The sequence below is a fragment of the Capsella rubella genome, unplaced genomic scaffold (genome assembly GCF_000375325.1).
Source record: "Capsella rubella cultivar Monte Gargano unplaced genomic scaffold, Caprub1_0 scaffold_3, whole genome shotgun sequence".
Lineage (NCBI taxonomy): Eukaryota > Viridiplantae > Streptophyta > Magnoliopsida > Brassicales > Brassicaceae > Capsella > Capsella rubella.
Window position 1 is genome coordinate 7,392,843 of NW_006238921.1, and position 15,436 is coordinate 7,408,278.

Below are 15,436 nucleotides of genomic sequence, written 5' to 3' on the forward strand. Positions count from 1 at the left end.
TATAAGTAAAAAAGACTTGTGAACTTCTGTTTCCTTTTTATCTACACTTTTTAAGAGAAACTTATGTTCAAAAAGGATAAGTTCAAACCAAACTAACAGTTTCGAAAATATTTGCCCCTCTATGTTTTTTTTTTTTTCACAAAATCTAAAACGCAACTATATATATAATACTAATAGATAAGTAGAAGCATATTAATGTGAACTATGCATGCCACCATATGAGCAAGTGGTGAATTAGATAAATAATATTGACGATAATCGCGATAGTAAATACTAAAAGAAGTAGTCACCTTTTTCGATGATCTCATTTTTCAGAAATTGTCTATATATTTAGTGATCATAAAGATCGAACTGGAATCATATTGATAGGTCAGTGATCTAACTTCATGTCACTTGGATCTCACTATGTTGGTTCAAATTCCCTATATAAGAAGTAAAAAAGTGTTCTCAACCCCCACTAGAGTAGTTGACAACAAAACTAGCAGAGCCGATTTTTTCCATCTAAATTTTCTCCATATAGAAAACTATATATATTCTCTTTTGAAACAATAATAATTCAGTGTAATAACAATTTCTTTTTTTATTCTTTTTCCTTAAACAAATGTTTCAATAAAGAAACTTTTGTAAGAGAAGAAAAAAACAGAAAAATATAAAAACTATTGCGGGCCATAACCTTACTTCTCCACTAACATTATTCCAAAGTTATAAAATTATATATGTCCCAAGATATTTTATTTTTTATTTTTGCCTCTTGTCCAATCAAAATATGCAAATCAACGCATTACTATCTCTTATTCGTGGAATCTAATTATCCCCTTTCAAAAAATATAAAAAAGAATTGCTAAAAAAAGGAAGAAACAAAAGCTCCTTTTCTCCTCAGTTAAATCATCTTTCTCCCCCTCTCTGAATCAATGAAGACAACAACAATACTTTCATTATTATAGATCCCTACATTCTTCTCTAAACGAATTACTCAACATCTATCTTTTATATTTAACTATTACAACCCCAAACACAAAGACTCCTTAATATATGTTTAGAATCGATCACGTTAAAAAAAAAACACATGTCAAATCTCAATAGCTCTTATATAACTATGCATGGTTCTTCAGTTACACATTGTTTTGAACTAGTTCTATGTAGCTAGGAAATATAAATGGACAGCACATTTCACTTGTCCATTAAAAATGCGGTGATTCTTATAAGCAATCAACGTAGTACTGTATAATATATATAAGTTAAAGGATAATTAACCAACATCTAATATACGATTTGTTTTCGTCTATATATATATATCTCTCGCTATCTATCTAAAAGTCCCACCAAATGTAGGAGTCCAGAAATCTACTGTAGTATCATGTGTCACTGGAAACGTGCTTGAAACTGGCACTAAGCATAAACCTCGACTTCTAAGATCTGGTTCTTCTGACACTTCTACTTCATTGGGTTGATGATGATCACTCTGCGTCATTAATGAAACAAATAAGTTTGAAATGATTTCTATCCTTTTTCTTTTTCGTTGCAAGAAGAAAAAAGAGGTCTCGTTCTTGTAATAATGTTTTGTCCAATCTTGAAGATGAAGCAACCATTAATAAAATACATGTAATATAAAGAATGTGAACGAGAGCCGTGTACGTTGAATCTATTTGTATAATAATATAAGTATAATGGTTTAATAATGTTACATATGAAATTATAATAATCAAAGAAAAATACCTGTTGATGCTGTAAAGAAGCTCCACTTTTCATGTATGGGTTGCTCAGAGCCTGAATTATAATCATTTGCAGGGTTTGTACCATCAGTATAGAACTACAATAATGTAACTAACTAAAAACTCTGTAGCAGAGAAAATGTTTTATATATTATACTATCAAGGAATATAATGGGCAATATATATTTATAACAAAAACTTACTGAAACTTGTTGGTGTAAGAACTTAATGTATTCAATGGCTTCAGAGAGCACTGAGGCTGCATCAGTCTGACACAAAACCACATGAGATTCAGTAAAACAAAATCTAAGAGTCATCTCATCTCATTCATTCATTCAGGCCCAACATAAATATCTATAGAAAGAGACTTTACATATTCCTATTATCAATAAAGATATAATACTAGTATGATAAGTAATAATGACAGTATACAAATATACTAATACACACTCATCATCTTTGTGAAAGCTAAAGCAAAATTTTGCAGACAATGAAAGAGAGAGAGAGAGAGAGAGAGATAGTACCTTTCCGAAAGGTGAAACCAATTGTTGGAGCGCAGCGATTCTGTCCCCCATCTTCTCTTTCCTCACCTAATTCAGCAATTACAAAATTAAAAATCTATGCTATAAACCAAAAAAAACTCAAGTAGAAAAAACTAAAGAGAGATCTAGTACAAGCAAAGCTTGGGACGAAAGAATGTTTGTTTTCTTGATATATAAAGAATACAACTTCTCATCAAAGTAATAAAATGTTTTCTATAACTTAGGTGGTAATGATCATAAAACCTAGCTAATTTTATAGTTTAAATTAGGGTTTCGTTTTGTTTAGTAAAAAGATTCGGTTTCTTTTGGCAAAACCATGGAAAGCTATTTTTATTTCAATGTGGTTAAAGATGCTTTTATTTTCGACCAAAAAAAGAAGCTTTTCTTGTTTTTAAAAAAGAAATTTTTTAAAAAAAAAAAAAAAGCAAAATACCTTCAAAGCTGGTGACGGAGACGCTGCTTCGCTCTTAGCTCTTTTTGCCGCCGGCTGATCTCCTCCTCCGCCTCTCTTTACTTCGTTGTTACTTGAATCTCGAGTCTCCGATATATTCTGCTACAAAACAAAAACAATATTTATAAGTATACATATATGTACGTATCTACGTAGATGATATATTATAACTCGTGCAGCTTTATAAATATATATGCCTTTGATTGTTCGTCAAAACTCGGCGCGTGAATTTGCGGCGGCTGTAACGCCGGGAAAAAGTTGGAAGACGCGTCATGAGGAGGAGGAGGACCCGTGTTTCCAGCCGCGGCAGGGTTCCAAAACGTTGCGTTGTTAGAGAATCTCAACGGACTGTGTGGTTTTGGCGGCGAAGCTCTTAAAAACCAAGTCGAAGGTAACGCCGACGCCATTTGATCATAGTTCGCGGTGGATGATCCGTACTGAGAGTACCCTAGAGACGACTGCTGATGGTTCCTCGGCGGTTGTTGATCGGAAGAGCCAAAACCAGACGCTAATTGGTGTTGATGAAACATACCGGAAGATGAATTAGGAGTTGTTGTCGCTGCAGCTGCGTACAAGGAGTTGTTGGAAGAGTTGTCAACAGCGAAACCTTGACATGTCACTGTGCTACTGTCGGTACTCGAGCTACCGTGAGGGCTGAACTGATGATCTAAGAAAAAACCGCGGTTGTTGTTCGTCATGATCGTCTGCGGTTTGAAATCGGTTTGTGGATCTCTCCATAAAGCTTGGTGGTGAGAGGAATCAGATTCTTGTAGCTGGTAAGATGATGTGGATGACGTTGTGTTAGCGTTTGCGTTTGAAGACGCATCTAAATTGAGATTCTCTTGAAGCATCACTCCAAAGCTTGTCTCCGCTTTACTATCTCCACGTCTTTTGTTCCCCGCAAAGAAAGAAAAAAACAAAACACACAAATCTTTAAGCTTTAAATCTTGTGATTGAAAAAAAAAAACAAGAAAAGATAGGAGACAAATTTGAGACTTACAAAAGAGATTGGTTCCATTGATCAACAGGTGATTGAGAAGAAAGCCCTAAACCAATCATCTGAAGATGATGATCAGTAGTAGAAGCTAAAGAATGATGATGGTGATGAAGCTTGTCATGGAAAACAGCAGAACCACCAGATTCGATAGAGCTAGCTCTCATGGAAGAAGAAGAAGATGGTGAAGAAGAGGATGATACTTTCCACCAGCTTCCTGAGTTGATGAAATCATGATGATCTCCCATAGCTTTTTCGATCACTACTATATATATATATATATATATATATATATATATATGTGTGTGTGTGTGTATGGGATATATTGGATCTTAATTTTTGGGTGTGTCTTCTCAGATTGTGGTTACATGAAATGATGAGGAACCACACGAGAGAGATACTTATAGTTATAAAAATATTTATCAGTTTATATATGGATATATATATATATATATATAATTTCTGGTAGGGCATTGGATCGTTAACTATTTATGAAAACATCCATCGGATTAATCTTTGGTTGACATTTTTTTCAGGTGGCTCTCGCTGACTCTCTCGCCCACGTCACTCCCAACTTCTTTACTTTGTTTTACTTCAAAAGAATTTTATATCTTTTTTTTCCATAGGTTAAAACACTTGAAAAGAATAATAATTAAGTAGTAGTATTTCATTTCTCATACTTTCTTTTATTTTTAGGTAAAGTTTCCTTTTATATATTTTTAAGCTTGTACTAGTATATATGACTCTTTTTTTTTTTTTTTTTTTGTAAACCAATATATATGACTCTCTAATTTATTTATTCATGTCATACAATAATAAAGTTCATAACAACATTGATACAAACCATTAACTATGGATGGCCACTCTCTCTTTTTTTCTTAAGGACATACAAGTACGGTGATGTTTTTTCTTTTGATGTACATAAGTGTAGTGACCTTCATTTCATTCACTGAAATAAACAAATTAACAAAATTTAAATGAAGATGTTTTTCACATTGAAAAAGTAAAACACTAACTAATGAGGAAACACAGATTGACTTTTATAAATAATTTTTTTTTTTTTTTTGGTAAACCCATAGAAGAGGTTGAAATGGATTTGACTTAATTGAAGCAAAGAGAAACTAGAAAAGAGACCATGGATGGACTAGAAGGAGCGGGTCACAGTCACGGTCGGTCACAGTCAGAGTCACAGACCACTAATAAGATATTTTTTTTTATATTTCTAAGTTTTTCTTTTGGGTTTTTATAGAATGAAATGAAAACTTTCAGCGTTTTTATATATATTTGTTGCCAGTCACAGCAAGTCAACGAGTGGGCTCCACGTGGCGTGCGCGCGTGCTTTCACACTTGGAACCCCACTTGTTTTGTTCCGTCTCAGAGTCAGAGCCCTGACTACGACGCCCTTCTCCTTTTTTTTTTATTTTTCTCTTAATGCTAATTAAAATTGTAATTAATTTGTCTCTCTTAACTTATTGAGTAAGTTTAATTTTTGTTTCATTTGGTCGTCTCTCCTAATCATTTTTGTCTAAACATTTGTCTCTATACAATTTTTTTCGCGTTAGTGTTTGGATTCTAGTCAAAACAGTGATGTTTATATTACATAACTTTCTCTTTACAGCCGCTAAATATATTAGCATAGTTTTAATTTGCATGATCCTATTCCTCTGTGTAAAAAATTCTTCATTCTTGATGATGATTTCAAAAACTCACCAAGTAAGTTCTTAGTTGACACCGGAATCATTTCGAGTTACTGGTCCATCGAACCAGCTGGGCTTGATGTAGCATCAATACTGGTTTACTATTAATTATTACCTTTTGAATGTTCATTTCTCTAAGAGAGAATTATAAGCCAAGTACTAATTATTTCTTACTTATTACAATATATAATATATATGATTGCCATTGGATGATAAATTAAATATAAAGAGCTCCACGGTTGTATTCCATTTTGTTGGTGATCTTTAACTTTTAATAAGAAGAATATATATCGCAGTTATTAACCACGTTGCCCTAGATGGCTTCCAACTCCTTACAAATGTCGATACATGTTTTACATAAAATGTTCCTTAGCAAACCTGTCGTGGATATATAACCCAATAACATGCATGATATATCATATATATAAATATAGGTCTAGTGACAAAATGATCAATGAAACTTCTCGGCACTTGGCACGTAACTTGAACTCCTCACTGTTAGAATGTACTGCTGATCAGCTCTAGTTATTATTAAACCACTAGGGATCGATTAAGATGATATATTGATTTGCTTCAAGTCAAATCGTTCAAAATCCAATTGCATTGCTTACGACAATACATTGCTCTATACATTGACTACTGCACTACAAACACTATATAGTGTTACTGCTTAAGGAGAAAAAAGCGATAAACGACAATGGAATAAACTTGTTCCCAAATTGTCTTTTTATATATTGGTTAGTTATGTCTCCATCAATTAGAAATCTACATACCAGATTGTGTCATACGACATGCTCTTCATCAAACTATTGGTATATACGTTTGGATCCATCTTCCTTATCTTTTCGTAATGAGAGCCTTTTAAAACTGGTTTGAATTCTCAACATTATAGGGAATTGAAGGAACTAGATTGAGATAGAGCAATGCCGTCATAATGACGTAAGCATGTGGTGTGATGAAAAAGGACAAAACATAGAGATCAGAAGAAGATGAACATGTAAACTGTACAGTGAAGATGATTTATAGAAAGAAAAGAAAAGCTGAGAGAAAGAGACTGTCGCGGAGACAAACCCACACGGCCTCTCTCGTGAGTCATGGCCTTCCATCATCACATCATCAACTATTTCTATGTCATTGATTATTTATGATCACTATTATTTCATTTTAGACACACACACACAAAAAAAATAAAAACATAACTGACTTTTTATATATATAAATATAATTCCTATACTTAAGAATAATACCACACTCGAAAGAGTAATATATACCACACTCGAAAATAATTACTGTCTTTCGTCCAAATGGACTTAGCAAACAACGTGTAACCTACACAAATATCATGCATTATGATTCGAAATGATATATATATATATATATAGTTTTGTTTCACTATTCTTTTAGTTATATTAATATATCATGCATTTTTATGAATTCCATGTTTCTGCATATATATAAACATAAACAAACATTCTAAGAAAATAAAGATACAGTAGCTAGAAGCAAATATTTCGTAGTACATATATTACGCATAGTCGGTAATTTCACGAACGTGATGAAAAAGGTAATACGACAAAAGTAAATATATAGTCCAAAACGATCATCATCATTGCTCGAGTTGATCAAACGATATAATTGATTTAGATCTCGACCGTCATTATTTTTTTTTAAATTTTTTTTTGGTTTGTAAAACATATTTGTGAACACACACAGTACTCTCTCGTATGTGCTCTCAACTATTCCTGTCGCCTCATTTAGACATTTATCTCACAATTCTTCTGTATAAGTCAACCTCTGAGTGATTTAATCGTTTACACGTTCTGTGTTTTTGCTTTTTTTTTTTTTTTTTTAATTCTTTTGACTTTGCTTATTTTACTTTTTAGTTATAGATATTATTAACCGGAGTATTTGTATATATATTTCTAGGTTTGCTAAAACTAAGTTATATAGGTATCACCAATTAATCAAAAATTATAATGGCTATTGGATTTACTGACTTATAAAACATTTATTTCAGTGAGATGCTAATATATATTCGCCATACTTTGATCCATTATTCCAACTAAAAAACATCACACTTGAATTGACTGGTCTTTGTATATTCATCACTATTATCCATTATTTTGTATATATATATATATAATTAACTGTATTATAGATATACTATATGTATTGGGTATATATAGACAAAAAAATTATTATATATGTATAGTCAATAAAATGGGTTTTCTCTTTTATCAAACTGAAAATGAAAAAAGTAAAATCCTATAACTTGGAGGTAAATATTTGACACGAAGAAGCAAAGTCGTACCATTCATACTGGCGTCAAATGTTAAATGCTTAAGTGAATGATTAGATCATAGAAAAAAAGTTACATATCTCTCAATTTGCTATCACCAATTTTAGTTTCTCCACTCTCCATGATTTCGCCATATATTGTACGACATATATGCATATACGACATATAATTAACACCTAGCCAGTAGCCATATTCAAGCTAGCTATATGATTAAACAACATACTTTATATTGTATCTAGCAAATCATATATATATAACGAAAAAAAAAGATTGTAATTAGATTATATTCCCTTGCTGGTATAAATATGTTATAATTTGTCGCTAGCTATTTAAAACATATATTTCTTAGTAAGTGCATGTACGAGGGAATAGTTCATTTATGCTGATGCAAAAATTAATATATGTGTTAAAGCATACAAGCATGTAAATAAGCAATTATATTATTTGTATAATATAGTAAATTAGTAAAATAAGCCGCCCATAAGCACTAGCTTAGACGAAAGGAGAAGAAGAAGAAAAAGAACTGTGAAGGAAATAGATCAAACAGCTAAGACTTCCACTTGGATATGAACAAATGGAATTGTTGTCTGTCTCAATATATGTCTTATACATTTCATAACTCATAACGTGACAAAACACCTTTTTGTAATATCTTAATTCTTTCAACTACCTTAAGATATATATATATATATATATATATATATATATATATATATGAATTAAACTAATTACGATTTTGCGCACTTAATATTCGTTCGATTGCTTCATTATTATTATTTTTTTTTTGTTTCTTTCTTTCAATCATATCCCCGCCGTACTTGCTTATTCTAGTAGCATATCTTCCCCCACACAAATGTTATAATTAATTGTGTTTATGTTTATAAATACATTATTACATATTTTACTTGCCTACACAAATTAATTATATGTAAATTAAAGGTTATATTTAGGTCAGCTAGTGGTAGAGTTCATATCTAGACTGATGACTTCTATCTACCTTTGGATAATTCAATATTATTAGTTCTGAAATTGTTGTTAGCCAATATTATAAACGTGTTTTCTCTTGTTATATTCATGATTTTTGGGTTCTTTTAGTTTAAATGGAAACGTAACAATCAAATATCGTTCTGATATATATAAACATAATTTATTTACTACTGAAGATGACAAATCCCTCTACCTCATTCTTCAGTTCTACTTATTATAATCTAAACTATGTGAATAAACCCTAGACTCGACTTTGCATTGTAATTTCAATTTTTTCTGATAAAATATATTTTGAAACAGTATACCTTTTTGATATGAAAAAATCATATATAAATTGTACATATAATTATGAAAAATTATTTATCATACGTATTACGTATAACATCATTTGAGCAAAACATATACTCTCTGATCATAAGTATGTTTTTTTAAGACTAGTGTAATTTGTTTAAATAACAGCTTAATTAAATACTGTATGTCATGAAGTATTAATTAATTAGTGGAAAGATTAATTATTATAATCGAGCTGATAATTTTCTATAAATAAACCATAATGTATTCATCGTCACCAACTTTCCCACCCGTCCTAACCCCACAAAGAAGTAGACCAAATCATAATCCTTCTTTATAGAGCTAATTAATCGATTTCTGTTTGTTAATTAGTATATAATTAGGGGTTGACATATCTACAAATTAATACTTGCTTATCCTCTCGTGAATAATATATATTATTTGATAATGGCTCTGATACGGATGAAATCAGATACACTTGGTTCATTTGTTTAGTTTTGTTGTATATATATGTGAAATTGGAGTACGTAGATACTTACGGTTCACGATATATTACGAGTTTGATTTGACATAGCGCTCACATATATTCAATCATTTCATTATCCATCCATTTATTTAGTTAGTTTATTTCTCTTCTATATTATTTTGAACTACTTCAAAATGCCAAGTATAATAATATGAGTATACTAAATTGGCTGTAGTCCGATAGTTAATTAATAATCATGTTCACTAGTCACTACAACGAGTTTTTAATTAACTCAAATTTAAATAACATTCATTTGAAAATACAAAAAAAAATGAATTCTCTGTATTTGGATTGAGTTTTTTCTCCGAAAGTTCGGGTAATGGAATGAAGAATGATTATATTCGTGGAAAGATGAAATATTTCTAAAAATAAATCACAGTATGACAGGTTACAAGTTATACAAGTCAACAAATATATGAAATATGTAATATAACACAATACATATATCCATTTTAGGAGTTGACATATTCTTATTTAATTAAACTAAGTGCTTCCAACAAAAATATCTTTTAAAACCTTCATCTTATCGATATCAACAAGAATATAAAATTGACACTTCTGAACAACAACAACAACAACAACAACAAAATCCATAGAAGTGATATGGACAACTCTACCGGACACCTCTGTCCGAACATTCTCTCGACCGACCTTTATTATATGGGCACACTTCGTATTCAAATCAGTATTACTATTAAAAGTTAATACGGAGTTAGGTGCAACAAATTTCGAGTTCAAAACTATATTTAGAAAATTATATATTACTTATGTTAGTTTTGATGTCTAATACTATAATATACAACTAAGATATTGATCTTTCGCTTTGTAGAATATACATCCAGAGAAACTGATATACATACAAATCTTCAACTAGTAACCAAAAAAAAAACATAAATGGTGTTTTCATACTTTTTAATTTCTTCATAATCAAAAGTACGAGGAGAATCGTCAATATGTGAGCAATTGGTTAGTAGCTATATAGAGAAAGAGCATAAGATATAGATCGAAGTTGTTGTGAACGCATGATAGCAATACCTCATTTTTGCATCATCAAAAACTATATAAACTATATATATAAATTAAAGTAAAACAATTTATTTTACTCTAAGGCAAGGAAAAAGGAAAAAAAAAGAATTGATGATAACAAGACGAAGAGAGACAAATAATGGAGCGACTTTTTTCTTCTACTTTTCTCGATCTGCTATGATTGATTATATTCTTCAGACTAAGCTTACTTAATTGAATAAAGTATATTATATCATCTTAAAGAGAAAGTAACGTTTTCTTTTAATTAAACATTAATTATTGGACTTTGTGCATTTGATTATCACATAATGATTAACCTATAAACATTATAAAAAGTAATATTGTTTGCCTACGCCTAGAGAGATATTTAGCTTTTTCGTACCAAAAAGAATTTTTGTTATTAGACTTGGGATGCTTGCAACATGATAAACGATGTTATTGTTAGTGAGACCGATACAAGCCAAATGATGTTGTCGGTGTTATATGATTGGTCCAAATATTGAAACGACATACGACTAATCTACTATTAGTTTAAAAGTATTAATTAGTAATTGTTAAAATGGGTCATATTTACAAGTTTTGAAAGAAATATGTGAAGTTGTGAACTAATTAGTATGCAATAATTAATACAATTTAAACGTTTTCTTGTATAATTACTCTCATTATTAAGTTAGGCAGATGTGTTTTGATCTTTTAGGTTCTTCTTGGTTAACCTCTTTTTTCTTCGAACCGACAAACGTCTTTTTGTATTTTTAAGAAATAGCCATTTGTGATATTGTTCAGCTTTTAACAGATTTTTTATTTAGCTTTTTCTAATCTGCAAATATATATTTTGAGAATTGGTTAGACACTACTAAACTTTGCAAAGAAGAAGACACACTAGTTCAATAAGAGGGTTCGATATTGAAAGCAAAGATACTGAGCAAAATAGAAAGCTCCACACAAGAAAAAAGAACCAAACAAAGTCACATGATCGAATGTGTTTCTGTCTTCTGATCAAGAAGTACACTCGAGATCTTTGTATGGAAAGAACATGCTTTGAAGTCTGAAAAATGCGGCGTTTCCTTCTGCAATTAATGAACATTGTGATAAGGAGAGGAAAAAAAGACAACAAGTCGTGATTAAGTTTTGTTTGTACTCTCAGTTGTTTGGGCTCACAGTAGAAACATTTTCTTGTCCTTGTTCTATGCAAAGAGTGTGTGGTACAAACATATAAACTAGTAAATCTTATGTCTTTTATTATCTTGTGTAATTTTTTACACACGAGAGAGAGTTCAAAGATATACAAAGTGAGATCGTAAGCAAAAGAGTAACATAACAAAAGCTTGAATCTTTCTCAATTTCCTCTTGAGTTCAAAGTCGATCTACTCTCAAAATATAATAGTACAAAGAAAAAAAAAAGTCATCGACCTTGGTAAACAAAGTAAGCTGCAAATACATCATAATACAAATCATGGCTATCATGTTCATCATCCTGATGGTATATTAAAGCCTACACACTTGAAAGACACAAGTGTTCAACAACTATCGTATTATTAGGCCTCTTGTAATCTTCTGTCTTTGTGAAGGGAGGGAGCAGATTTTCTAATGTTAACCAATCTCTCAGGTCAAATTGGCCAACAGCATATGAGAACAAAGTGAGACCAAAACAGAGACTTGAGACACTGGTGTGTATTGGAACAGTATTTCACATTTCAGTTATCGATATACAAAACATCGTCTTTCGATAAGTTCATTTTCCCATTCTTCCTCCGCCCACTCCTTCGAGCTCCATCTGATTCTCCCCTCTGTAAAACCCCACCATTTAGAAAACATAACCTATGAAGCAGGAAATGAGAAAATCAAAAGAGTTAAACGAAGACAAACCTTCCTCAAGACAAAGGAGAGGTATAGATATGCAGCTTCCCATTCATCAGCTGATAATGTGCCTGAAAAAAGATTGGTCGAGTTATTTATATTATGCACTTGATTAGAATCAAAACGGATGATATGAAGCAAGCATCGAACAAAGACTTACTCTGATCATTGTTACCATCACCCAAAGCACCAAGCCGTCTCATGAGTTCCACAAACTCTGGCTTTTTCATATACTCATGGACAAACTCGTGGGAGTTCTTCACAAATACCAACTCTAAATCATACTATCCAAAAGTTCATGGGGCAATGTCACTCTCACAAATATACATCAGTGATTTGGCAATTAGAAAGTTTTGAAGTTAACAAGGGATCAAGCACTTACCTCTTCTGCTAAAGACTTGAAGACGTTAAAGGGTACAATCCATTCAGGGCAATCAACAGCATCCTACATTACAAGTTCCTATGTCACATTTATTTAATACAGCTAAAATGACGGGGAAGTTTATGGAAAACCTCCATCTAATTGCTCCCCGTGTTGTATAATTAATTTACACCTCTAAAGCTACACCTCTAAAGCTTCTTTTAAAATACTTTAGTTTCTAAGGTAGACTAAGTCAATAACTCTAGAAAACTGTAGATAAATTAAGTACCTCAAGATGAAACACGTATTCGATACCAAAGGGGCTGCTAGATTTAAACTTCTGAACCATATATAACAAATATTAACATCAGAATAGGAACAGAGAGAGGAACCTCATGGTAAACGTTGATAAAGATAAAGCTATGGACAGTGAACAATCACCTTTTGGGAATACTCTTCACCAAAACGAATCCAGTATACACTATTACCAATCTCCAAACCTTCAGCTGCATATTCGGTAAAGACTAGTTTAATTTACCAAAACCTAGAAGTACTGAAGAAAAACTAGCATTCTATAAGAAATTTATGACGTGTAATTCAAAATAGGTCAAATAGCACTATGGAGATTCAGTTTGAAGCAGTACAGCAGAACTCAATTTTTCTTAGCTCACAGATCAAATTCAACTAAGGAAAAGAAAAAGAACCTTCTCTGAGTTTTTTTATAATAACATTGGCATCTGGCATTGTTCCGATAAAGACACCTCCAGGACGAAGTAAAGCTGAAACATTTGCCAAAGCTCGACGTGCACGTGCCTCAGTAGTCCATGAGTAATGCATAGCAAACTACAATTAAGCAAGGATTTGGTAATTTTAGAATCTATAATAACTACACCATTAACCTTATTTCACCAAACGCTATTACTTCAAAATACCAGTGGAAATAACTAATTATGGCACAACCTAGATATAAAAGTGAAGCAGATACTTGTGACTAGTAAAACCCAATATGTTATCTGAAATAGTTCAACCTTGAGCGAAAAAAGTAATTTGGAAACAAAACGGCGATTATAATATATATAAAACCTGGCAACTGCAGATATCAAAAGGGGCATCCTCTTCCAGAATCTTGTCTAGCTCTACCTGTAATCATTGAAAAGCAATTCCACTATTAGGATTTACAAATCATAAAACAAATGAGTTTGTTGTTGCATCTGCATCTGGTAATATCATGCCAATAAATTTGCATCTTAATCGAGATCCCTGAACTAGTGGAGGAGCTTTTCTCATTATACCTCAAAACAATCTCCACATAATAAGCGGGACGGAAAACTGAACTTTTTACGCCGTTGATGATGGTCTGCATCACCATTATAACGAGTACGACAATCTTCAATCTGTTATCGAGCGCAACGTAGAAGAAATTCTCAAATATGGAGTTACAAAAATATGCAAGAAGATACAGCTACTATTAAGCTAGTCAACTTACCGACCCTTCAGCAATATCGATTCCAACATAGTACCCGATCCTTGCTTTGTCCCACTTGATCAAATCACCACCCTGGTAGATTTCAAAGCAATACATTGGGAAAAGTTTTGAGAAAAAAAAAATGACAAGAACAATAAGATAATTTTAAAGGCAGGAACCTTTCCACAGGCAAGATCCAGGACAGCATCGTCAGGACGAGCATAAAGCTGGATCAACACACTTTTAATCTGTTTGAAAGAATAAGAAAAGGAACAACAAATTAATACAAGATGTTTCTCGGAGAGAAAGTGATAATGAAAAACCAACCCAGTTGTTAAGTTTCTTCAAATGAATGATTGGACTAGCTTCTCGCTCTTCCAATGTTTGGTTTGTTCTCCGACTGTAATGATCAGCAACTTTCCGGGCAAAATTCTTAGTTGTCTCATCTCCCAAAAACTGGATATCACCTGAAAGAATATGAATTTAAGCTTTACAATCATAGTCAATTTGGCAAAACTGTAGCTTAAAGAAACTGACTTAAAGCAATACAATCATAAGAATCCAAGTGAAAGCTTAAACTAAAACTCGAACAAGACAGCAGCAAACAATCCAAAAACACAGCTTAACATTATCAGGAGAAAAAGAGGAATGAAAAGTATGATAAAAACTGTAAAGAACGAAACTTTATCCAACGGGCTAGCAAAACCAACTGTCAGGTCCAAAGAAGAAACTAGCAAGGAATCAAAAAACTATCATACAACTCAAATCCAATGAACAGAACACGAAGAACCCATGTAAGATATAGAGCAGGAAGAGAGGGAAACGAAACCTTCGGGATTGGATTTGAATCTGGATGAAGGAGGAGGACCAGAGCTTGAAGGAGAATCAGAGAATCCTCGTTTCATAACAAATAAAGTAGCTAGTAAGCCCGTTTGTTGGATTACGAATGTCTCAATCTGCAGCACTTTGATGTTCTTCAATGATAACAACCCCAATTAAGACAAGACAAACAAAAAAAAGGAGAAAGATGTTTGAAATCTCGTCAGCCTCGGATTCGCCCTTATGTTTTTCTTCGGCAGAGCAACGCAATAGTAGTTTAAATGAATCTATTGGTGGTGGTTCATAGAAAAGCCCCAATTCAGTTATGCGGCTGCGGCTTGTTTCATGCCGCTCTTCTGATGTGACAAAATATTTTGGCCGGAAACAAAAATTAAAAAAGGGTACAATA

The 15,436-nt window shown here is 32.2% G+C and overlaps 2 protein-coding genes across 2 annotated transcripts; both read right to left on the bottom strand.

Moving 5' to 3' along the window:
* Nucleotides 1-1,080: 1,080 nt before the first annotated feature.
* Nucleotides 1,081-3,991, bottom strand: LOC17893563 (transcription factor bHLH123). Its single transcript, XM_006297549.2, has 7 exons — nucleotides 3,706-3,991; nucleotides 2,903-3,593; nucleotides 2,688-2,804; nucleotides 2,237-2,302; nucleotides 1,916-1,981; nucleotides 1,717-1,767; nucleotides 1,081-1,462 (listed from the first exon to the last, which is right to left on the bottom strand). Exons 1-7 carry the CDS (start codon nucleotides 3,945-3,947, stop codon nucleotides 1,307-1,309), a joined length of 1,389 nt encoding a protein of 462 aa, XP_006297611.2. The 5' UTR covers nucleotides 3,948-3,991; the 3' UTR covers nucleotides 1,081-1,306.
* A 7,844-nt stretch (nucleotides 3,992-11,835) lies between these two features.
* On the bottom strand, nucleotides 11,836-15,388 carry LOC17891825 (mRNA cap guanine-N7 methyltransferase 1). Its single transcript, XM_006297878.2, has 13 exons — nucleotides 15,038-15,388; nucleotides 14,536-14,675; nucleotides 14,388-14,456; nucleotides 14,230-14,301; nucleotides 14,036-14,137; nucleotides 13,827-13,883; nucleotides 13,448-13,586; nucleotides 13,185-13,249; nucleotides 13,033-13,083; nucleotides 12,765-12,827; nucleotides 12,543-12,666; nucleotides 12,392-12,453; nucleotides 11,836-12,312 (listed from the first exon to the last, which is right to left on the bottom strand). The coding sequence occupies exons 1-13, from the start codon at nucleotides 15,111-15,113 to the stop codon at nucleotides 12,220-12,222; spliced, it is 1,113 nt and encodes a 370-aa protein (XP_006297940.1). The 5' UTR covers nucleotides 15,114-15,388; the 3' UTR covers nucleotides 11,836-12,219.
* Between the last annotated feature and the right edge of the window lie 48 nt (nucleotides 15,389-15,436).

Bases quoted from the DNA above. Each gene is read 5' to 3' on its own strand.
- LOC17891825 (XM_006297878.2), bottom strand. From the start codon at position 15,113: ATGAAACGAGGATTCTCTGATTCTCCTTCAAGCTCTGGTCCTCCTCCT. The intron at 14,138-14,229 runs GTAAGTTGACTA...GCTCGATAACAG, and splicing joins TCGATATTGCTGAAGGGTCG to ATTGAAGATTGTCGTACTCG. The intron at 12,828-13,032 runs GTACTTAATTTA...CTTGTAATGTAG, and splicing joins AATACGTGTTTCATCTTGAG to GATGCTGTTGATTGCCCTGA.
- LOC17893563 (XM_006297549.2), bottom strand. From the start codon at position 3,947: ATGGGAGATCATCATGATTTCATCAACTCAGGAAGCTGGTGGAAAGTA. The intron at 2,805-2,902 runs GCATATATATTT...GTTTTGTAGCAG, and splicing joins GTTTTGACGAACAATCAAAG to AATATATCGGAGACTCGAGA. The intron at 1,982-2,236 runs GTACTATCTCTC...GTTTTGTGTCAG, and splicing joins TGGTTTCACCTTTCGGAAAG to ACTGATGCAGCCTCAGTGCT.